The following is a 23,440-nucleotide window of genomic DNA, read 5'->3' as shown; positions in this document are numbered from 1 at the left end:
CAAAGATGGAAGTGTCAATGTTGTCCTCATCTTTTTTTTTTTAGTAAGTATAATGTTTTATGCTCCCGATCTCACTTGATGACCTTTTAAATGAAATGAACAGTTTCTTGCAGTTTTATACTTCCCTGTCAAATGTAGCCATATGTGAGCAGTCCATTGTATTTCACACACTCGGACCAACAAGAATGCAGATAATTAACATCATTTTATGGCCAGTTGTGACATTTAAAGAGCACTGACGCAGATTCCTTTTCAGGGGTCATCTGCTGATAGGCCGGTCAATTGTAGTCAGCATGGATAACAGGTTACATGTTTAAGAAAGTGCACTGTCGAAGTGCACATACTGAACATTATGTATGTTGGTGGCACAGAATGGACCCAATGGTCACTGACCTTGAACATCTAACAGAGAGATAAGTGATTCATAGTATGGTCAGACAAACGATGCGAATTGTGATTTCACAGGAACTCATCTTTTCCTCATGTAGTTTTATTATGCGTCAACATGATTTTGTGGTTCATATGAACACAACTCACCCAAAGTGCTAACTTGGTGTAACCTGTATTGTACTTCTAAAGTAGAGGTTAAGAAGAAATGGTTGCCATTATTTATGTTTTAGATTCACTTTGACTGTATGCTAAACTGCACTGTTTTTATGGTCAGCTAGTTGTGTCATCTGTCGTTATAATCAGGTACAAAATGTACCTTTTTATCACCTTCGCTGTATCTAAATGTTTTCTTTTATGAAAATCATATGTACAGAGCTTTTTCTATTTTCATTTAAAAGGTATGAGTATTTTGTACAAGTTAAATTAGAACTTTTGAATAAAAACAGTTCCGAATCGGGCGGGTCTTTCAAAATCATCTTTATGAAACATTGCAGTTGTATGACATTATATGAAACGACTTACAAGACCAGTTTCAAATCATAATGAATTACTGCATGAGATAATATAAATAACCTATAACAAACATTATTTAGCATAAACAAGTTGCCAGATAATACAAATTTGTATGCAGAATATTCTTATAAGAAAAGAAGCAAAAATAGCAGTTTCATTTGGTACACACATTCCGCTGCACACAACGTGCTGTCCACATTCAATAAATCCTGCATTTTATTGAAGTACTGTAAACAAAAGTACAAGTGTGAAAACTTGAGGTGCAACAGCCCACGTTTCTGTCTTTGTTGGGTTAAATGAGATCATGAAGAAAGTGGTTAAAGACAAAAACTCATTTTACAAACAGATTACAGTGTGAGTAATAATTAAAAAAATAAAGTATTGAAAACTAAACAGAATGAGAAGGAGAGGTCAAAATCAAGCACACAACCTCAAGTTAAATACAAAGTATAATACATTTTAACAAATATGAAAGGAAATGTGTGAACATACTCTCTTTTAATCAAATTCATGTACTTTCTAAAGGATGTGGAGTTTATTTGAGTTTTTTTTATAAAAAGTTAGCTCATTCAAGATAGCAAAATAGTGAAATCAACATGTTTTTTTTAACGCACGTTTGAGGGAAATGATTATAAGTAAATCTAATATAATATCTCATACCAGTTTTCTAAATATTAATACAATTCTAATTAGTAACGTCAACTTTATTAACCATACAGAACGTACGAGTCTGCTGTTAAAATATGCTGTTGTTTGGTAATTGAATAAAAACAGCAATATTTCTCCATTTAAAAAAAAGCATTAATTCTTGCCAAACAAGACGGAATTCATGTTTTCGTAGAAGTGAGTTTTGACAAAAACAATGCGAGAAGAAAAAAAAGGATCATCCCCTTTACCCTTTATAACGTACGAGATCTATGACCCTTGTATTCGTTATTTGATGTTTCAAAATTGTGATTCAACCCCATCCTTGTTGAAAAATCAGACTGGCTTGCTGGCATATGTTTGGAAGCGCCACACACACTCACACCGCCATTTTACTACTGACATGAGGGTTGTCATCTGGAGGGGCAAAAATGGAGGAAAAAAAGCATCCAGTTAGTTTGTTGCTTTTGGAGCTTGTATGGATCCACTTGATGTGCACTAATGCACGTGTTTTAAGCAAATAGACTTTATACATTAGCGCGGATGAGAGGGCATCAGTAAATGTAAAGCAGGACTCAACATGGCGTTCGAAACAGTCACTCTTCAGTAGATGCTCTGCTTTACACGTTTAAACATTACACGAAGAAAGACTCCGTAAGATGAATTATTCGATAATAGAATGAAAGAGGTAAAGAATTCTCACCGGAAGACAGAATCCATAGAAAGTGTAGCATAAGTGGGTTTGTGAGAGCCTTGGCGATGACTTTACGTGAGCGAGGCCAACAACAACAACAACAACAACCTAAAATTGAGCAATAACTGCGATTTGTAGCAACAAGATACTTAAATCTAGCATGAATATCCCCCAAAATCGGATTTTTTTTTTTTGCTCCGCTCTATACTTGTGTGAATCGGTCAAATCTGGCCGCCGTACAGCAACATAGGAAGTAATGGACCCTCCAACTTTATGTTACTTCGCCCCCTATGGAAGGAGCCCATGGAGGGGGATGGAGGGGTCTGGAAGTGTGGGGGAGGCGTTCTGTACATTCCTCAGCGATACATTCACCCGTCGCGCACATGGCTGCGCGTTGCCTTGCACACACGCACACACGCACACAACAAGGCTGCAGCCATGCATGAGCTCATTCAAGCAGACGTGCACGGCCCACAGAGCTCACACAGCATGGCTGCAATTGCCCACAAAAATCTATATGCAGCGGCCTCACAAGCCATCTTTTCACGTGTTTCTTCACTCTCGTTTTGCGTCTGGTAAATTGGCACAATTTGTACAAACACACCCGCATCAACGGACAGTGTCAAATAATGCGGATATTTGTGGTAAATGTACTAATTCAATTACTTTGTAAAAACTGTTTCATAAACTTTTCGAGGTTTAACCAGTATCTCGAATATCAACAGATTAAATGTATGAGCATATAGGAAGTATGCGCGCTCATCTTTAAAGAACCTATAGCTCAATATTGTTTGTAAAAGTAAATCAATTGAGACAAGCTACATTCAAGCAAAAACTCAATAAAAGATTTGGGAAATGCCTCATTTTGGCTCTCTGGCTCATATTTCGTTAAATCTCTTTAGTATGAGTCAAAGTCCAACCGTCTCAGCGTGGACGTAAACGCATCATTGGCGGGCTGGTTCATATAGAATGGTTGCTCTCCGTCAGCCAATCAAAGGAGCGCGCCAGCGGCAGTAGTAGGAGCGGCCGTGCTCCTCTCTGATTGGTCGGCTCTCTCAGCCAATCCGATGGCAGCATGTGCTGTGCGGGAGGAAACCCACTGAGAGAGGCATGGCCGGGTTCTGTTCCTAGGCCCGAAAACTCCTTAAAAAAGAAAATGAAACGTTTAAAAGTAACTGCTAACACAACATGCACTTTCATCTCTGGTTTTCTATGTTGCTGCTACCACTGCTGCAGGAAATACTGCCCCATCTACCAAAAAGTGCAGTTTTTGATTACTGACTTTTATTCATCACCGTTATACTTGTTTAAAATACATTGATATGTACATAGGTAACCCTTTAACTCACTATAGGCATTAAACATACTGATTACCAATTGCATAACTTTGTAAAGAGAATTTGCTGCATACATGAATTTGAGTTGAGAAAGTGGCAATACAGTATTTGATTACATATACACTAAAAGACAATTTAATTCAAGCTTACACATTTGATATAGCTCTTTTAATAATGATAGTAGTGTAGTAGCCCATACAATTTTACGTACACAATTTGGATTGTGTTACACAATACACATACACAATACATACAATACACATACACATTTGAACTGAATTACCTAATACTGAGAACAGTTTCTAATATTCAGGCATTTAGCTACACCAGATGGACAAATTATTATTAAACATTCTAATTATAAACCAAAAACAGTTCAACAACAATTATACAAAACTGTACAGTGACTGATAAGCTATATGTGAATTTGAGACGAGACACAGTTGGTAGCATTTACTATACATGCACATGCTAGGTCTGACACTAGTTTTGATTCACACTATTAGAGCTGTGTTTGTTGTTTTGTAGTGTAGAACTGCACTGCATCACACAGAGTATCAGATCTATGAAATAATGGAAAAATGTCTCACCTTCAAATGAAATTAGTACTTGTAAATCAAAACATAAAAAGTGTAGGTTTATAAAGGCAGTACTTTTGTGTTAAAGATTCCTAACTATGAACCATTTTTGCTAAACTGGTCCAAAAATTATTTTTGATTTTATTGACTATAAATTCTGTATCTTTGTTCATCTATGTATGCAAGTAATGTATAGTGACATGCAGAACAATTCAATCCTCATTTCCCTAATGGAAGATATGAGCCTTGGCTCAATAAATTGTGATAAACAGTGTAGATTGTTTTGGAAACACTGCAACAGATTGTGCAAATGTACCTAATATTATGGCCTGTCTGTCGTGACCTTTGACTACACGTAACAGATGTGTACGTTTTCAAAATGCTCATCTTGAGTTTCCATTGGGCCGAACGTTAGGACGCCATGTTTGAATGCCCCTCCCCCCCGCAGCCAACATGGCAGCCAAGGCTTCGCCGAGAACCACATGGCCGAGCCCGAGCTCAAACTAGTTGCAAAATGTAACCGTGGAAGCATTTACACCGAATGAATACAGCAACTAAATATAGCCACGGGGTGGTTATGATCCACTCGGGCGAGTTTGTTTGACTTTGGTTGAGTATTGAGGGAGGGGAGACGTGTGAGGGAAAATGGACGCCCTCATTTGAATAGGAATACGTGTCATTCCCACGTTGCGCGAGGGCCCGAGTGAGGACCACGGGTCACGCTCTATCTGTTTTTCCAATCCCGATGTCATATATTTGTCTTATTTTAGCTATGTAATAGTGCAACATCATTTATGAATGGCCCCACCCCCCTTTTCGTCCTTGTGTGTGTGATCACTCTACTTAAGCGGCGTAGCCGTGCGTGTGCGCGCGCACGTTTTACTATAGCTCCAGCGACCAATGAGAGCGAAGCAGTTTTTCTTTTTTTCTTCTTCTTTTTTTAACGCAGAGAAAAAAGCAACACGAATGTGATTCTAGTAAAGACACTGCAGCTTCTAACGGAACATTCTTTTTTCCCAACGCTGCTCAGGTTCTTTTCCTTTTTACGCCAATCCTCTCTTCTCCCCCCCCCCCCCTGAAAAAAAACCCCATCACTCCCCCTCAACTGTCCCCACCCCAGATTCCCGAGCAATTTTCCCCAATCCCAAACACTTAATTGAGCAATTGGGTTTCCTCACGTGTCGGTTGATTTGTAGTTTGAACACGTGGCTCATTCAAAAAAAAAGAAAAGAAAACGGATAGAAGCGGATTTTTTCCCTCCCCTTCTTCTTCGTCGCTTCTTCTTCTTCTTCTTGGTTGGAGTCGACCCAGAGGCGGGTGCCTGCCTTAGTGTGTGTATGACATTGTCCGTCTCTTCGGAGGAAGACACAAAGTAGTTTCTCCTCCTTTTTTCCCTTCCCTAGCCGGCCCATCGTCGTTTGGAAAAGCGTGGAAGATTAATAATTAAGCGTTTATTTATTGCGCGGTGAAAGAGGCAGAGAGAGGGACGAGGAGGGAGCGCGAAGCCACTACGAGGCTGCCAGTTTAAATCTATCTGTCCACTCCGTAGTGTACGAAAGGGGATTTCTTTTCATTTTTTCTGTTTTGGGGCTACTCCAAACGCCGCACACCCGCTGTCGGAGCCGTGAGGTGGTTCTTTTTTGTTTTGTTTTTGTTGTTGGTTGTGAACATGAATAAGCTATATATTGGCAACGTGAGCGCCGAGGCCAGCGAGGAGGACTTCGAAACTATCTTCGAGACGTGGAACATTGCCCACAGTGGTCCCTTTCTGGTCAAAACCGGCTATGCCTTCGTGGACTGTCCTGATGAGAAGACTGCAATGAAGGCCATCGATGTTCTTTCAGGTGAGACGTTTGCAACGGCGTGAAAGTGGGTTTTGGGTGTATATGTATGTGGTCCCTATGAGAAATGCATGTGTTCATTGTCTATGATTGGGATTTATTGCTCTATTTATATATGCATCTTATTTTGTATGCGTGTGTTTTAAAACAAGTGTAAAAAAAATAATTGCTTAACCCCAAAAAATAATCTCGACTGGATTCTGCTGGGGAGTCGAACCTTGCTGCAGGCCTTTGCTTGGGTTCGGGTTAGAGGTCGTCGTGTGTGTGTGAGCGTGTTGCAGCTTTTCGAACCATCACAAATAGTAGTAAAACACAAGAGTCTTTTGAAAAAGTCCCACAAGCCTTCTCCTGTGGTCACAAGTCGCTCGTTTTGTTGTGTAGCCATTTTGCCCATGCTGACACACCAGGTGGTTTAATTGTGTTGCTCAAATGTAGGCCAACTATGAGGCGCACACACTTGATTTTTTTGCTCTAGGTACACTAGTTTTGTATATGAAATGTTTTAGTTCCCTTCGTCACTAACGGGGTGATATTTTAGCCGAATGCTTTTGAATGAACCTGTTTCGTCGTTGCAACTCGCCCTTGTAAAGACATTTGCTTGCTAATATACCCCCATGCACGCCTGTGGATTTGTTTTATTGAATTAAACGAGAAAGCAGAAATGCCTCACAAGCAACGTTTTAATGCATGATTGTTTTTGCATATTTTGTTATTTTTATTTTATTTTTTAGGTAAAGTTGAACTCCATGGGAAACTTCTCGATGTGGAACACTCTGTGCCAAAACGTCAAAGGTAGGTTATAACTTATATCGTGGCTTTTTCCCCCCTGAAAGTTTGTTTATTATTTTTACGTATGTTTTATGTGGCCCCCTCCCCCCCTAAATGTCGTGGGGGGTCAATGAAAAGGGGCGTATGGCTTGTTGGAGCTACTCCCCCCCTATCCACCGTGACTGTGGGGTGCTGCCTTTTGGGCTCAACCGTCCCGTTTTTCTTGTACTTGTAAAAAAAAAAAAAAAAACTTGTGCGCACACGAGTTGGGTATAAAAAAGATCGCATTCATGTGTGAAGGCTGCACACGCAAATGCAGTTCTGGGAGACAACGCTCGTACGTTACAGGCCTCATGGAGTCGTCCATTTGAAGGTTCTGCTCAGTCACTGCTGGCTTCCGCCCCTTTTCTTTTTTTTTCGCCTTGCACGAGATGGACGCTAAAAGCATAATGGGAAGCCTTGGGGCCCCTAAAGTCACGCAAAACCTCGTTGCACAACTGCACACCCGCCACCACATTTCCCATTGTATTTGCGTTTGGCATATTTGCCCTAAAATGGCTCCTTGCTTACTTATTTTGTGAAAATGGCACACCCACATCCCCCGTAGCATTTTTTTTCCCTCCAAGTTTCCATTTTGAAATTTGATTGTGATCGAACGTGTTGAATTATTCTAATTAAGGCTACACTATTGTGTGTTTTTTGTGCAACGTGTTGCCTCTTTGAATTATCTGCCAAACTAAGATGACTTAAGTCACATTGGAAATGTGCAAAAATAAATTTTAACACAATGTGTGTGATATTAAATATTTTTAGATGTGTATAACCTGCAACTGATAACAATTTTATCAGTTTGCCCCCCCCCCCCCCCCACCACAATGTGATGAAAGTTTTTTCTTTTTCGTTTTTTTTTTTCGTTATGGGGCTAAAAATTGTGTTAAATAATTAGATGGGTGTGCTAAATTAATCATTTGGTCACTCTCGTGTCTGTGTCAATTTTGTGTGTGTGTGTGTGCGTGAGTGTGTGTTTTATATAGTAACAGAGTCACATTTCAGCCCTCATTGCAAAAACCTTTACCCTGTGAAATTAAACTCGTTTTCATGAGCAAAAGGATGGTATAGGCAACATGGGAGACACACACATGCTGGGCCATTCTTTGCATTCTGCAAATATCAGCTGGGGGAGGGATGGGAGGAGGGGGCCTGGCCAATCACCATGTCTTTAACCTTTGGACTCCTCAGGAAAAGGGGAAGTGCTATAAACTGTCAGGAAAGATGCAAGCATGTACAGTGTCCATTTTGGGGTTAACACAGAACATGTGGTGACATTTTATTAATGTTTAAAAAAAAAACGCTACACAGCTTATTGTAAATATGGTAAATCGGGTCTCCAGCAATAGCAAACTTTAGTTAGGGAAAATTACACAACTTGTTTCATCGGGAGAAAATGTGACAGAGGTTAACGTTGAAGTCTTCTGTGTTAAATAGAAACTAATTTTATGACCAAGTCAGTGTTAAAAAAAATAAATCCCAGGACACATGTAAATTATGCAGTAAAAAATACCAAACACTTTTAAAATAATAGACTGATCAATGAAAAGTGAGTCTTTTTTTGCTACCAATTGTTACTTTTAATGGGGAAAAAATATTTTACAACTGTGAACCATGAATCGTTTGTAGTTTAATTTGTGATTATTATATACGGTCTGCGTTAACTCTCAGCGTCATCTCTGTGTGTGTGTGTGTGTGTGGGGGGGGGGGGGGGGGGTGTTGGGGGGGAGTGGGGATAAAATGAAGCAGGCACAACCCAAAATCCCAGCTGAGTCACATGTACAGAATGAAAAAAAATGGCATGGCTATATGAGGGAAGTGTGTGTGCGATACTGCTGTTAAACTCATAGTTTTATTTATTTTACACATGCTTTTACTGTTGCACTTTTAACACATTTGAGTCCTCGTGTGTGTCTGTTTAAAAATAGAAAGAGAACAATGGGGTAAAGATGGTCCTTTGGTTTAAGAATTTGGGGTCACAAGGTCATCATGGGGCCCCACCTGCAAAAAAAATTATAGAGATGTGGGTGGCGGGGTGGGGTGGATTATGAATCTGGCCCCTTGTACGACGACTCCTACAATCTACCCACAGCATCACATCAACGTAGCCGTTGTATTTGATTTTCTCCGTATTTTGTGAATGAGGTTTGTGGGGGCGGCGAAGACCCAAATGTGCAACAGTCTTTTCAGTTGAGTCACCTCATAGTGTCTGACTGAAGATATTCAACTCATTGGAATGTTCTGAGAGAGCTTACAAAATAAGTCGTCCTAAAAAGCAAGGCCCTGAATGTGTATCTCTTTTATGGAGGGGGGTTTACAGCGAGCATTTAAGGCCCTGTGTGTGTGTGTGTGTGTGTGTGTGGGAGGCGGCTCGGGCGGCAAAACCTGGCCAAAGTGTCTCTCAGTCAGTCGGAACCGGTGCATACCTGAATAGCTTGATGGCTGGACGAGCATTGCGTACACATTGTCTTTAGATACTTGTGTAGGATTGTAGTGCCGCCATATTGTTGGCCCCATCTTGATTTCTTTTTTTCTTTTTTTTTCTCTCTTAAACGTGTGGATTGCATATCTTTTCCCATCCTTTTGAACATTTGGGGCCCATTGGTTAGCATGTACAAAGCTGGTTTATTGGAAAAGTAGATAAGGAGCCCGGCTAGGTCTCGGCCATCACATGACAAACCAGCCCCAGTCACTCCTCTCCCTGCCCCCCTCCTCCTCCCACTTTTAGCCCAGCTCTACATGTTCCTGTCAGTGGACTTGTCCGTGTCCATGGTAACAGGGCCCCACCCCCACCGAGTAGAGTGGGCCCTTGTTACCCTTGCCTGAAACAGGACTAGTCCCCCCTCCACCCTACGCCACCACACCCCAATCACCCATCCCCAAATCAAAGGCTGCATGGGGACCAGGGAATGTATAGCAAACCCAACCCCCACTCCAGTCCGGTCCACCCCACCCCACCCTCCTAACCCTGCCTGACTTCTTCTGTCTGTGGAGCTATAGGTCGGCCCTGGTGCATTTGCACTTTTCACATGGCGTTCCCACCGCAATGCAGAGCATACAGAATGTGTGGGTAAGAGGGAGGAGGCGGGAGGGGGTGCCGGTGGTGGGACGGATCAGCCAGGAATGGCACACAGTTGGCCGGAAAAGCCTGGAATTCCTCTTGGAGGTTATCTGTGAATTTTCTTTGACATTTACCCATTTTAAGATTCAAGCAGTCAAAGTGTCAAATATGAGTAACGTACACGGGAGTGTTAAAAAAATAAAAAATAGAAGTGTTCAAGCAACGCAACTTAGCTCATAAATGTGCTTAAAAAAAAAAAATTATTACATGCATAAATTTGCTCGATCTGGTTTTGGGTCTCCCACATTGCTGTGCGAGCATGAGGACACCTCATGTACATCCTGGCCCTTCAGGTTTGTCAACAGGCAGACGGACTTTGGAGTGGCCGCCCATTTCTATACAACGCCCTCCTGCAGGCAAACACTCCAGTCCAAAGCCTCAAACATTCATTGCTACTTTTTAGTCTCGCGGTCCGGTCGCCGCATGTATTCCTCTTAATTGCGCTGCTGTCCCCCGAATGCTTTTAATGACTAACGTGACTTTCGAAGCAGTCAGCACTGTTAGTAGTTCCGCTCATCTTTGCTGGATGAACAAGTGCACACATTTCATTCTTCCCCATTCAAGTTGACCCCCCCCCCCCCATACAACAGTTGGTTGATCCTGGAAAAGTGCGAGTCATCATTGACTTCACTTTTGTTTTTGTTTTTTGAGTCTTTTCCATACACTTCCTTTGCTCCTTTGCAAACAGGCATAGTACAATTTTTAGCTTCTTAAAAATAAAGCTCTCTCATCTTCAATTAAAACCGCCCAATCGAATTTAATCGATACATTCTGAACATGAGGGTCTCTGCACCTGCTGATTTCATACTGTAAATAATTGCTCATCATATCTGCAGTTTCTGGACACAGATATCTCCCAAACAATGGAAAATTAGATTACACTAAAAAAAAATTCCCCATAAGGATGTGAGGGACCTCCCGTGGCTATAATAAATTCTGGTGCTACTTTTTATTTTTTTATTTTTATATTGAATAAAAAAACAACAACCTTATTAGTCAGAACTTCTGTGAAGTTGTTATCTATCCTTCACCATCTTCTTCTCTCTCCTCAGGAGCTGTAAGCTGCAGATCAGGAACATCCCGCCTGACATGCGGTGGGAGGTGAGTGCTAACAGGCTACTGTAATGTTCTTATGCTTTGGTACATCTCGGGGGCACCCCAACTGGCCTTTTTCTTATTTATATGCCTTTTGGGGTAGTCTTTCGTCCCCTTTCTTGGGGGGCGTTTGGACGTAGCACATGCTTGATCGGTTTGCACATGGCTGCACCTCAAGCCCAGGCCAAGCGAGCTCACCAAGTAGTGGGCCAACTGTGGTTGGAACAAATGATTTGACATTGTGACGCTCAAATTTTGAGCCGCGGAATTTTTAATGCACAACAAATCTGGAGATGTTGGTTGTATTTGAGGAGAAATGTGCAGAGATACGTCTTGGCTCACACTTTGTATGGTGCGTCTGTTTCATGAGCTAAACCACGTCATGTGTTTCAGAATTAATGACAGTGCTGGTGTTGAAGCTTAAGGTGTGTGTGTGTGTGTGTGTGGGTGTGTGTGTGTGTGTGTGCACACATACAGAAAAAAAATTTGGATTAAATATATGATCTAAAAAGATATATAAAAAAAATCTGATTGTCGAGACCAAGGCAAGAACTACAGTTTTTTTTCTGAAATAACTTTTGTTGTTTTACCACTTGGTGCCCATTCCCAATTCATGAATGAATTTAATGTAGAAACATCGACAGTCAGGGAGGGGTTTTGTGTGTGTGTGTGTGTGTGTGTGTGTGTGTGTGTGTGTGTGTGTCTGTCTGTCTGTCTGTCTGTCTGTCTGTCTGTGTGAGAGAGAAAGAGACGATGTGCCTGACTGAGATAAAAAACAAATATTAAATACAAAAGAGGGGGGGGGATGTGTTTCGGAGCTATTATACGACTGTATATTAACTACTTGGGTCCTTTCATGTTTACTGGTATAGAATTGTGCAAAATTAAAGGGTACCAATTTTTTGTATGCTTGCGTCCTTTACCACTACAAGCTAATTTTAAAAGATTCTGGGGTTGTTGTATTATGACGCAAAAATATATGTGCAGTTTATGTCAGGATTATGTATTTAAAAAAAAAAAACATCTTTAGGCAGAAAGCAACCTATACAAATTATAAAGCAAACATACTAATGAACAGTATGTTTTAACTAGTGGTACAGTTTGATTTTGAAAATCCTCTTCCACCCTCCAACAACAATAAAAACTGGTATGAATTGAGCAACAATCTGTGCGAGCGGTGCATGTGTCCTTCCGGGCAAAAGTGTTACATTTAAATTCCGCATATTTTTTTCCATACTGGCTTCACTTTGAAGTCCACGTCAATATACTTGCCTTACAGGGATATATCTGAAAGGTAAAGCTTCAATTAATTGTAGTGTTGTTTTTTTAAACTCCTGTATATAGCTGACTATCTGTCTTAAGTCACCAACCGTGCCTTCCAACTCCTCACTGCCGTGACAGTCTGCTCAGATTATTGTTCCATTTGGGAAAGAATAATTCACAATTTCCTCAATGACACACTTGTTCATATGGTAACCATGATGTGATGATTTTACAATTTCAGCCTGCCATTAAATGGCCGTAGACCGGCTCGGCGTGTATTTTCTTGAAACCGTGGGCTGGCGTCGCCTCCACGCATGTCGCTAAAACTGTAGCTCCACACGTGTTGCTAGCATGTAGCCTGGGGAGCTGGTTGCTTTCTCCAAAGGTGACGAGGAGGTCTCCCTCTCCCTTGGGAGGAAGGGGGAGGGTTAGAGGGGAAAAAATAGGCTAATCTGGGATCTTTTGATGCCAAGGCCCTGTATGTATCTTATCAGGTAGATTAGACAATGGTGGCGGTGCGTGCAGCCCCTCAGCGTGAGCGTGCTGGTGAGAATAGTGGCGTGTTCACAAGCTGTAGTGGGTGGGTGGGCCTGGACCATTTCCTTCCCGTCCATGTGCTCTGATTCACAGAATGTGTAGCATGAGCTCGCACCCCTCCCCCAGCCCCTTCTTTCTGCTGGAATGCACCCCACCCTTTTCCTGAATGGCCTGGATTCTCATTGGCCGGTCCCGGCAGAGCGGCAGGCGGCCCGGCCAGCCAGCAGCCAGCGTCAGGCGCCGCATTTCATTGGAGGCGCAGCCAATGACTTGGAGTTGACATGGCAGGGGAGGCGGGAGGCTGCTTGGTTGGTGGGTTGCCTCAGGGGTGTGTGTGTGTGCGTGGAATGGGGGGGAGGGGGGTGCTGTCTTGTTGGCTAGAAAGTGGGGTTGAGCTCTTTGGGGGTGTGGCCTCGGGTTCAACAGAGCATGGTCAAAGGTCTCGGCGCTGCTTGGATCCTTTGCTCCCCCTCTCGCCCACAGTTGACCAAATCAATGAATTCAAATCCCGTGGTCTCCAGGTGGCCAACTTGATGCGTCGCTCCATAGAAGAGATTTTCGAAGGAGCAGCCCCCTCCCCCCCAGTTGACATACAATGCGAACGTTAGCTCGTTTGTGGGATAAATTCAACCAAAGCAGCCCATTCAACATTCACCAGCCGTAACATTAAATGCACTTATACGATATAATAAAATCACTGTATAAAATGTCTGCTTTTTAAAAAATGTTGGTATTATTTAGCTGTGATTGATTATATTTTGTAGTGGTCCTTGATTAGAGATTGACTTATTTACTGTGCAAAATGTTTTAGAATGATCCAGCAAAAATTAATTATTGGATACTCTCCCACCCCCCTCCAAAAAAATTGTATGTTGTACCTATATAAACTCCTATAGCGTTTAATGTGGCTCATCTAAACTAGTTCCCGTGGATGGTCTTACCCTCAACAACAAAAGGTACCAGTCAAAGCCCACCGTCATCCTAATTACGGCTTTCCTTTTCGCAGGTCTTGGATGGCGTGCTGGCCCAGTATGGTGCTGTAGAATGCTGTGAACAAGGTGAATACGCATTTGCGATTTAGAGGTTGCTAAATGTGTAGAACTTCAGAAGGTCCTTTTTTTATATGTATATATATATATATATATATATAAATGGAGATTGAGTTCTATGTGAGGCTAGTAAATGGTCGATGATGAGTGAATGTTTCTGTTGTGTGCTCCTTCAGTCAACACTGACACAGAGACTGCAGTTGTCAATGTTCGATATGCAGCCAAGGACCAGGCCAGGCAGTGAGTACACACACGCGCACGCATGGTCCCTTCCAAACTCCTAGAAATAATTGTCATCGTCTTTGCAGCACGCTTAATTCATTAAAAGTCAAGTTGCCAAATGCGATTGCAGGAAAGCCAATGTGATTGAATCAAAAAGGGTTAAATTTGCCATTTAGTGCCCCCTAGTGTACATAAATCACACTTGCTTGGAGAGTAGTTCACGTCATGTTATATGGAATTGTTACTGTAAATGTATTGCATTTGTCCCAGCATCAGAGCAATCTGTGTATAAATCAAGGTTGACAAAAACAAGCGGCTTCACTTGATAAAACAGGGCCAAAATGTATTCTTAGCCCAATGTTTCCCAACATTTATTGAGCCAAGGCATATATTTTACCTTAGAAAAAAATTCACCACGGGATTAAAATTTCATCAAAGGTAGATACACAATTGTTCTGCTTATCACTATGCATTGCATGCATAGCCCATTTTTTTCTTTCCCACTAGCCATAATATATTGCAAAGAAAATTCTTGATTGGACTTGGGTTTTTAAGGGCAAGTAAAGTAAAAAAAAAAAATGTTTACAATATGTTCTATGCGTCGCAACTACTCTAAACACGGCATTCTTATTAAAGGTGAAGTCGACCTTAAACATTTCTTGACAATAATGTTATGTGACCTCGCTAGTCTAAACATGACATTCTGATTAATATGAAATTTGTGGAATAAGAGTTATGAAGCAAAATCCAGCCGTTTTTATCCACCTCAGGGAGCGGCCATTTTGCCGCTGTCGACTGAAAATGACATGAATGTTGCTCAGGTCTCAGGTAACAACCAATCACAGCTCAGCTTCAGAAAACGGGTGAGCCGTGATTGGATGTTGCCTGAGCCCTGAGCAACTTCGATGTCATCTTCAATCGACAGCAAGTGGCAAAATGGCCGCCCCGATATGGATTTTGCTATGTTCCATAAATGCAATATAAATCAGAATACAGTGTTTAGACTACTGGGGCCACAGAACCTATTATTTTCAAAAACATTTTTTACTTCACCTCCTCCCGTTTGAAGCGTATTTTGTCCTTCCATCCATTTTCTATCACACTCTCCTTACTAGGAGACTTTACTTTGGGCAAGGTGTACATAATTTATTGATGACTGAGTGATTTGTACGCACGAGAACATGCCAGAATTCAAGACGGAGTATTGTCTGATAACACACACTCCATCTTTAGATACCACAGATTTTTATCGTTGTGTTAAAAACAAGGCCCATGTTGCAGCTCGAGCTTTACGCTACTGCTTGTATCCTTTAAGATGTTAAAAAGGGATCTAATTCAAACAGTATCCTGCAGTTTAATCTGATTTTGTTTACTCCCCGCACACTTAATTCATATCCCCTCTAATGCAATTAAACGACGTCTCTTTGTTTCTTAGGGCAATTGAGAAGCTCAACGGCTCCATGATGGAGAACTGCGCTTTGAAGGTGTCTTACATCCCTGACGAGAACGCAGCACCAGAGGGTCCTGCGGCAGGAGGTCGGAGAGGCTTCAACTCTCGCGGACCGCCGCGGTCGGGCTCGCCGAGCCTCGGCGCCCGGCCCAAAGTGCAGTCGGACATCCCGCTGCGCATGCTGGTGCCCACGCAGTTCGTCGGGGCAATCATCGGCAAGGAAGGCGCTACGATCCGTAACGTCACAAAACAGACCCACTCAAAGTTAGTGGCGCAAGGTGGAATTTGGTTCTTTTTGCTGTGCTGCGAGGAATCTCATTGCTTTTAATCCTTCCTTCCAGGATTGACATTCACAGGAAAGAGAATGCAGGTGCCGCAGAGAAGCCCATCACGATTCACTCCACAGCCGAAGGTTGTTCGAACGCCTGCAGAACCCTAATGGAGATCATGCAGAAGGAAGCACTAGACACAAAGTTGTGAGTTTGCACCCTCATTAGACACTCGAAATGTAAGCATTTGACATCATTTGAGACCATTTTTCCTCTTAAGTAAACAAGGCCACTAGAAGTCTAAAAATAGACATGCACATCAGTTAGGGTCCTGTGTCAACTCATGTTTATTGTAAATGTATCATGTTTGTCTTGCAGTACTGAGGAGATCCCACTGAAGGTTCTAGTACACAACACCTTTGTAGGGAGATTAATCGGCAAGGAAGGACGAAACCTGAAGAAAATTGAGCAGGATACAGGGACCAAAATCACCATCTCGCCGTAAGATCTTCTTAATACTTGCCACACGGCTTCTGCTGAGGCTTGCTCTTAAAGTTAATATTCTCACACTGCTGGATGTGTGCAGTCTACAGGATCTGACCCTGTACAACCCCGAGCGGACCATCACAGTGAAGGGCTCCATCGAGGCATGCGCGAGAGCCGAGGAGGAAGTGATGAAGAAGATTCGAGAGTCGTATGAGAGCGACATGGCTGCCATGAACGTGAGTGATCTGCCGTTCATATTTTAGTCAAAGTCAAAAAATTTTTTTTATTTTTTTAACAAAATGTTTGTGCCCCCACTAGTGTAAAGACTGCTATTGTGATTAATATTGTGTTTTTGGAATATGAGTGGAATCCACCTGTTTTTATACAACGGGGGAGTGGCCATTTTGCCACTTGCTGTTGACTGAAAATGACATCACAGTTGCTAACACTTGCACAGATAATGACCAATCACAGATCGGCTTCAGAAATCAGGTGAGCTGTGTCAGCAGTGGCAAAATGGCCGTCCACTGAGATGGAGAAAAACTGGTGGATTTGGCTGCTTAACACATATTCCACAAGGTAATATTAATCAGAATGCCGTGTTGAGACGAGTAGAGCTGCATAAAGATTTTTTTATTTTTTGGGGTTCACCTTTTTTGGGGGTGATCAAGCACCCCTAAATTGAATCCAATCAACGTAACTTTCTCTCTCTGCAGCTCCAGTCCAACCTGATCCCCGGCTTAAACTTGAACGCTCTGGGTTTGTTCCCCAGTGGCACACCTGGCATGGGTCCATCCATGTCCCATGTCCCTCCTCCCGGAGCTGGCGGCTCAGCGTTTGGAGTAAGTGACAGCCTGTCAAATGCTGTTTATTAGCGCGTCGTGTCGACTCTGATCATGCCGCACAAGCAGGTGCTTTGACTCACTCGGGCGTGATTGGGCCAGGCCAGTGAGATATCTGTCATTTGTTAGTTCTTAGCAATCCCGTTTGATGTTTCTCTCTTCCTGTAGTGCAGTCCTTACGGGGGCGAGGGTCCGTTTTGGGCTTCTATGATGTCGGCGAGCAGCCAGCCCCTCGCCGTAAGTCCACCTGTCCCAAAGAGCTTTGCACGGCTTGCGGCTGCTCGCTTGACACGGTGGCTTGCATCTAACAGTCTCTAGCTGCCCCGCGACCTCTTGAGCTTTCAGGCCCTCATCCATGTGCGACCTTTAACCTGCGAGCCCGGGAACCAGCAGCTCCTTGGCTTCTTTGCTGTATGTGTTTTAGTCGAGCTCGAGATAAGGAGAAGTACCTTGACATGAAGGGCAGTCAAAGCAAGTTGTTGGCCCTGAGCTGGCGTATTGATTGGTGTATTGGTCTCAATCCAAAATCTATAATGTTTGTGTGTGATTGACTTGAGCACTGGGGAAAGCTGGTTGTGTCTTTGAGTAGGAGCGAGTGATGCGCTGTGGCATTTTGCATGAGAGCATCTGTTATTATATTAAGGTGTCAGATGATCCAGAAGCAATTATTAAGATCCGATTGGAAAGTCATTATGCTTTAAAAACTGTCCACATGCGAACCTTTTTAGAAGTATGTGCAGTTTTCTCAATATGGGTCAAGGTTATTTTAGTTGACGAACTAACGAAATAAGTTACCGTACTAAAATAAAATAAAAATCGTTAACAAAATCAAATCAAAATCAAAATGCTTTAAAAAAATAACAACTAATTGAAACTACATTTTAAGTTTACAAAACAAACTATAATTATAGCGAAAATGTTCTTGGTTTTAGTCTTTGGTAATAAAATTAATACATGAGCCTTTGGGGTTGATTCTAAATGTAATATTAAGTATATTTATTTCCGTGTTTCACACGGAAGTGATGTCATCTAGCAACAGCCAATAGAAAAGCACCTTCAGGTGACGTCTTTCCTAGGCGACAATTTTGCCTGCTTGACTTTTGGCTCCAATGGCTCGGCTCTCCTAGTTTTTCATTTAACTCAGCTGAAATGCAACACTAGGTAAGAAATTTTACTTTTTTCATTTTACCATGTATTAAATGTTAAACAGAATACACGTTAAAAAAAAAAACTAATACTGAAACTAACTAAAACTAAGCATTTACATAACTAAAACTAATCAAGTTAAAAAGAATCGCCCTGAAAACAAACAAAAACTGAATTTAAAAAAACAAAACTCATAACAAAATAAACAAACTGAACTGAAAATTCTGAAATATAATAACCCTGATATGGGTTTGAGTACTTTGAGATTTTAAATATGTTTACTGAAAATGGTTGGTCAAATTTTACATATGTAATGTTTAGGAGTAACTTCAATTAATTTCCCTCATGCTTTTCTTAAGACTGATCTGGCCTTAAAGTTGAGTTATAGCGCCACCTGTTGCTTTGGTTGAATAGCTTTTTTTAAAACTCTGAATTAGGAAACAAACACTTTTTTTTATTTTCTTTAAAAAAAAAAAAATACTGTACTTTATATGTTGGCATGGTATTTGTATCTTTTAAGTACATTGGCAGAAGCAGTGGTGTTATTTGGCTAACAGTAACAGAATCATTACAAAGAGCTACCCAGATCCTCAGCGGTGCTTTGAGCGACAGCATCCCGGCTCAATTACAAGTAATATGTTCCCACTCAACAGGGACACCCAGAGTCGGAAACGGTCCACCTGTTTATCCCTGCGCTTGCTGTGGGAGCCATCATTGGAAAACAGGGTCAACACATCAAGCAGCTGTCGCATTTTGCCGGCGCCTCCATCAAAGTGAGTCGGCCACGCATCTTAAAATAATCCAGCATTTCCTCAAAACGTGTATTCGAAGTGGACGGTTGCCCAACGTCGCATCTCTTTCAGATCGCCCCCGCAGAAGGAATGGACCCCAAACAGAGGATGGTCATTATTGTCGGACCACCAGAGGCTCAGTTTAAGGTGTTGTTCGCCCGCATGGATGAATAAACGGAGGTCTCTTTAAAGCTTATTGCCCAGGTTAATTGCTGCGTGTTTCCCCTGTTGTGCGGCAGGCTCAATGTCGCATCTTTGGCAAGCTGAAGGAGGAGAACTTCTTCGGACCTAAAGAGGAGGTGAAACTGGAGGCCCACATCAAGGTCCCCTCCTTCGCTGCTGGACGCGTCATCGGAAAGGGTGGAAAAACGGTAACTGAAAGGCACGTAGGGCCCATCAAATTAGTTGCGCAGTTCTAAGGATTGGTGTGATGTGTCGTAGGTAAACGAGTTACAGAACCTGACCTGCGCTGAAGTGGTGGTGCCCAGGGACCAGACTCCAGACGAGAACGACCAGGTCATCGTCAAAATCAGTGGACACTTCTTCGCATGTCAGGTGGGTCTTCTTTGCAAAGTTGTATTTCAGAGCCTTTACTTTGAATAAAGATCAATGTTGTTGTCAATAGTGAAAATGCGCACCTAAAGGATGCGACCCTAAAAACGTTTTTTAAATATACCCACCACTATGATCTCAAATTTGTCTCGGAACATTACCCTTTAAAAATACATGGTTTATAGATTTATTAAAAACATTTTTTTTAATGCACTGGAAGTGTAGGGATTCCGGCTTACTGCTGCTTTGAAACCTGTAAAAACATCAATTACTACTTTCCTATTAGCCAATGTACAGCATTTATTACACAGGGAGTTGACAATGAGGATCTGTAGTAACACCAACCATACCTTGGGGGTGGGGGGCTGGGGTGCTGCTAATTTCCTTCAATTGTCATCGTATGTCCGTTATGGTCGCTATCCGGAGCTTGTGACTATAGATGAGGAATTGAGTGTTGTTTTGCCCTATTTGGCTCTCTCTTTTTTTTTTTTTTTTCACCACAATGGCTGCATAGCATTTTTTACAATTAATTTGAGTTTGTTACTTAGGAAAAAAAAATTTGAAAGTCTTTTTTTGCGGGGCAGCTAGATGCTGTCGTTCAAAGTGCATCCTCCCCAACGTGCACTGCTTGTATAAACATGTCTGCGAACAACACTGCCGCACATTGTCAAGATAAATATATATATATATATATATATCGTGCATTGTCTTCTTCACATAGTCTGCAAACTTAGTGGTGCGTTGCTTGAAATATTGCTGCTGTAAAGGATGGTCAGGAGTCAATTATGCTAAAGCTGGGTTAAAAGTTGCATCGAGTTACAAGTTACTGCTTGGAGAAAAACTTTCTGGAAAAATCACAGCCAGGCGTACATTAAACATGGACTATTTCGTCCTCCAGCTGGCCCAAAGGAAGATTCAGGAGATCCTGGCTCAGGTGAGAAGACAGCAGCAGCCCAAGCCGGCGCCCGGGGGCCAACAGCCTCCGCTGCCCCGCAGGAAGTAACGTCCCAGCGTGCTCTGGAGGAAGCGGTGACTGAAGCCACCTGACTCGTGAAGACGGTTGGCTGGACGGATGCGGTGGAGTCCAGGGGTTCGACGACGAGGTGTTATGAACGCTCATCTCAGGGGTCAAAGGTTATTAGAAGCCTACCAAAACATCCAGCCCCCCTCCCCATGCCTCACTTGAAGTGTGGCTAAGAGACCCCACCCACCTTTTACTCCTCCTCCTCCGACTCCTCTTCTCTAAACCTCCACCAACCTCACCTCTCTGCATCACTGTAGGAATGTATCGGAGGGCTCCCGTCGTCACCTTGCCCTCACTTGTACGCACCCCCTCGACCGCTCTCCTCCTCCCCCCAAGGGCGTGTCTATCTTTTTTTTTTTTCCTCTACCCCCATTTTTTTGTTTTTTAATTTTAAACTCTTGCAACACAAAGAAGAAATGAGGATCCCCCGCCTATCACCTCTTTGGTGCGGTACTTCAAACCCGACAAAGATGTTTTGGTTGACTTCAGATTTGGTTGATACTTTTCAGTGTTTAATTGGTTAATGAAGCTTTCTCATGAGTTGAAAGGAAAAAAAAAAGGCATTGCTCTCACGGTCCTGTTGGGGCCGCCAGAGGTTTATTTGGGGGGGGAAGAGTTGGCTCAAATTGGTAGGGCCATGTTTAGGGGAAAGATTGTTTGAGGCCAGGACCCCTAAAGGGGTGGATTATAAAGTGGGTGTCCTGCCCGTCTAATGAAAGTGGCATTTTATAAATTCGGATGCATTTTATAGATAGTCCTAAATAAATAGATGAAAATATATATATAAATATATACATACATACACACACACATATATATCTATATATATATTTAGAGGTGAGGGCAGCGCCGCGACTGACACTTTGGGAAATGGTGCTGAAATGCTGCTGCCCAGGAAAACCAATTTAATATGCATTTTACTTAACTACCTCAGGATCTAGTACCTCAGAAGAGAAAAAAAATGATTATATATAACTATATAAGAAAAAAAATGTTCCTTTCGTTTTTTTTTTATTTTGCTTTTGTGGTATTTTGTATACTTTATAAAGCTGATAGTCTTTGAACATTTTTATTTTTTTAAGAAAAAATTTAAAATTTTGGTCGGCTGCCAACTGACCCTTGCCTTCAACTCTAGTGCTTTATGGTGGCATTGTACATGTGTGTGAGTGACTAAAGATGACCCTGTACATAACGTCTATTTGTACATAGCAGCCCCAGAGCCGGAGTTGGCACACCTCAGCTGGCGGCTGACACGAGTATCCAGAGAGAATCGCCTCAGTTTTTTCCCCTGAGGGTCCAACCATCTCGTTTTTTGAAGAAAATTACAAAACACCGCGCGAATCAATGCCAACCGTACATGATTACAGCAATGCCATTTAGTTTTGGGATTGACTTTATCGGGAATGGTACTTTAATGTGTCCATCAAATACAATTCCTTTCTGTGGTCCGGGTTAGATAGAGCAGGGTGGACTCTCACGCTTCTTGCGCCCGCACTCCCGACTTGACAACGAGGCCCGAGCCCGACCAGCTTAGCAAACTTAAATCAAGTCTACGTTAACGTCGATCACTGCATGGTGAGGGTAGGGGGAGTCGCACTGATGGATGCGTTTTTCTTTTTAGTTGCTCTAGCGAAACATGATTTGAACGTTCACGTTGTTTTAGTCACACAGACTGACTTTGGAGGGATAAGAAGTACAAAAAGCAGACTCGGAAAAATTTCATTTGTATCTTCATGCCGAATGTAAATATGTTGATTGTGGTAGAAGTTGAGTGTATCCATGCTTCCACAGTAGAACGCAGTCTACCTCAGCTAAAGGGGGCGGGGTGGGGGCGGCTGTTGTGCCACTAAGCGCGTCCCCCCGCCCCCTCCCTGCCCCCCACTGAGCGCCAGCGCGCACGTATACCTCAAGCCCATCCCACCCCTCCCCTTCCGGAACACTTCTTTCCACACGGACGCGCCATTCTAACATCACGCTTAACTGAGTGGCACAAGTGATACTTAAAATGAACCCCCTCCCTACACCCCCCCCCCCCGCCCTTTTCGCCGCAGTTTGTTTTGATCTACCTCTTTAGACAAGTATTTGAAGTAGAGGCATTCTATTTGTTAGAATTTAATCCCTCTCCCGCATATGAATGAAAACTTTAAATAAAAATCATGTACTCTTTAGAATTGAGAATTTATCGAAAGTGATCCAAAAAACAAAAAAAAAAATCAGTATTTATATGTACTCTTTTGGCTTAATTGAACTCCTCCGACCATCACCATGTCTTTCTGCTTTCTCTTTTTGGTGGTGTGGCTTCCTTGTATTTGAACTTTTTGTTTGTTTTTTTTGTGGAGAAAAAAAGGTCAAATCACCTGTTTTGATTTAGCTTTCAATAGTTGATGAGAAAATGCAGTTTTTCTTTTTCTTTTTAAAGGGCCTGCCTTTTTTTCCTAATTTGTACGACTACAAAATAGATACAAGTCCTGTCTTGTTTCCCTTTGTCTTTCACAAAATGCTACTCAATTGCTGTTTTATTTTGTTTTCTTGGTAGCCATTTTCTTCTGTTAGCATTTCTTGGCTGTGTAACGTTCTCTTATGGGACTGATTTCAGGGATCGGGGTTCCCCGCCTCCTTTTATTTGGGAAAGTGATCTAACTACAGCATGAAAATCCCTCCCCCCCCCCCGTCTGCAAACATGCTTGTGCCCCTTCACCACCCCCTCACACAGTTCCACTTGTCAAATGCCTCTGAATAAAGGACAAAAAAAATTAATTTTGGTTGCCTTATTGTTAGA

The 23,440-nt window shown here is 42.3% G+C and overlaps 1 protein-coding gene across 2 annotated transcripts; it reads left to right on the top strand.

Moving 5' to 3' along the window:
* Positions 1 to 5,321: 5,321 nt before the first annotated feature.
* igf2bp3 (insulin-like growth factor 2 mRNA binding protein 3) lies at positions 5,322 to 23,418 on the top strand. Of its 2 annotated transcripts, XM_086063270.1 has the most exons (16): positions 5,322 to 6,001; positions 6,730 to 6,790; positions 10,988 to 11,036; positions 13,837 to 13,888; positions 14,056 to 14,119; positions 15,537 to 15,815; positions 15,893 to 16,027; positions 16,199 to 16,321; positions 16,407 to 16,542; positions 17,023 to 17,148; positions 17,317 to 17,385; positions 18,948 to 19,067; positions 19,158 to 19,232; positions 19,325 to 19,456; positions 19,527 to 19,640; positions 20,536 to 23,418. In XM_086063270.1, the coding sequence occupies exons 1-16, from the start codon at positions 5,827 to 5,829 to the stop codon at positions 20,638 to 20,640; spliced, it is 1,815 nt and encodes a 604-aa protein (XP_085919396.1). In that variant the 5' UTR covers positions 5,322 to 5,826; the 3' UTR covers positions 20,641 to 23,418. The 2 variants fall into 2 exon arrangements, with proteins under 2 accessions (XP_085919396.1, XP_085919397.1); XM_086063271.1 differs by lacking the exon at positions 17,317 to 17,385.
* The last annotated feature ends 22 nt before the right edge of the window (positions 23,419 to 23,440 follow it).

Source organism: Leptonotus elevatus, chromosome 19 (assembly GCF_054856555.1).
Source record: "Leptonotus elevatus isolate MCC_2025b chromosome 19, RoL_Lele_1.0, whole genome shotgun sequence".
Classification (NCBI taxonomy): Eukaryota; Metazoa; Chordata; class Actinopteri; order Syngnathiformes; family Syngnathidae; genus Leptonotus; species Leptonotus elevatus.
This window is presented reverse-complemented; position numbering and strand designations above follow the sequence as displayed.

Bases quoted from the DNA above. Each gene is read 5' to 3' on its own strand.
- igf2bp3 (XM_086063270.1), top strand. From the start codon at position 5,827: ATGAATAAGCTATATATTGGCAACGTGAGCGCCGAGGCCAGCGAGGAG. The intron at 6,791-10,987 runs GTAGGTTATAAC...CTCTCTCCTCAG, and splicing joins TCTGTGCCAAAACGTCAAAG to GAGCTGTAAGCTGCAGATCA. The intron at 11,037-13,836 runs GTGAGTGCTAAC...TCCTTTTCGCAG, and splicing joins CGCCTGACATGCGGTGGGAG to GTCTTGGATGGCGTGCTGGC.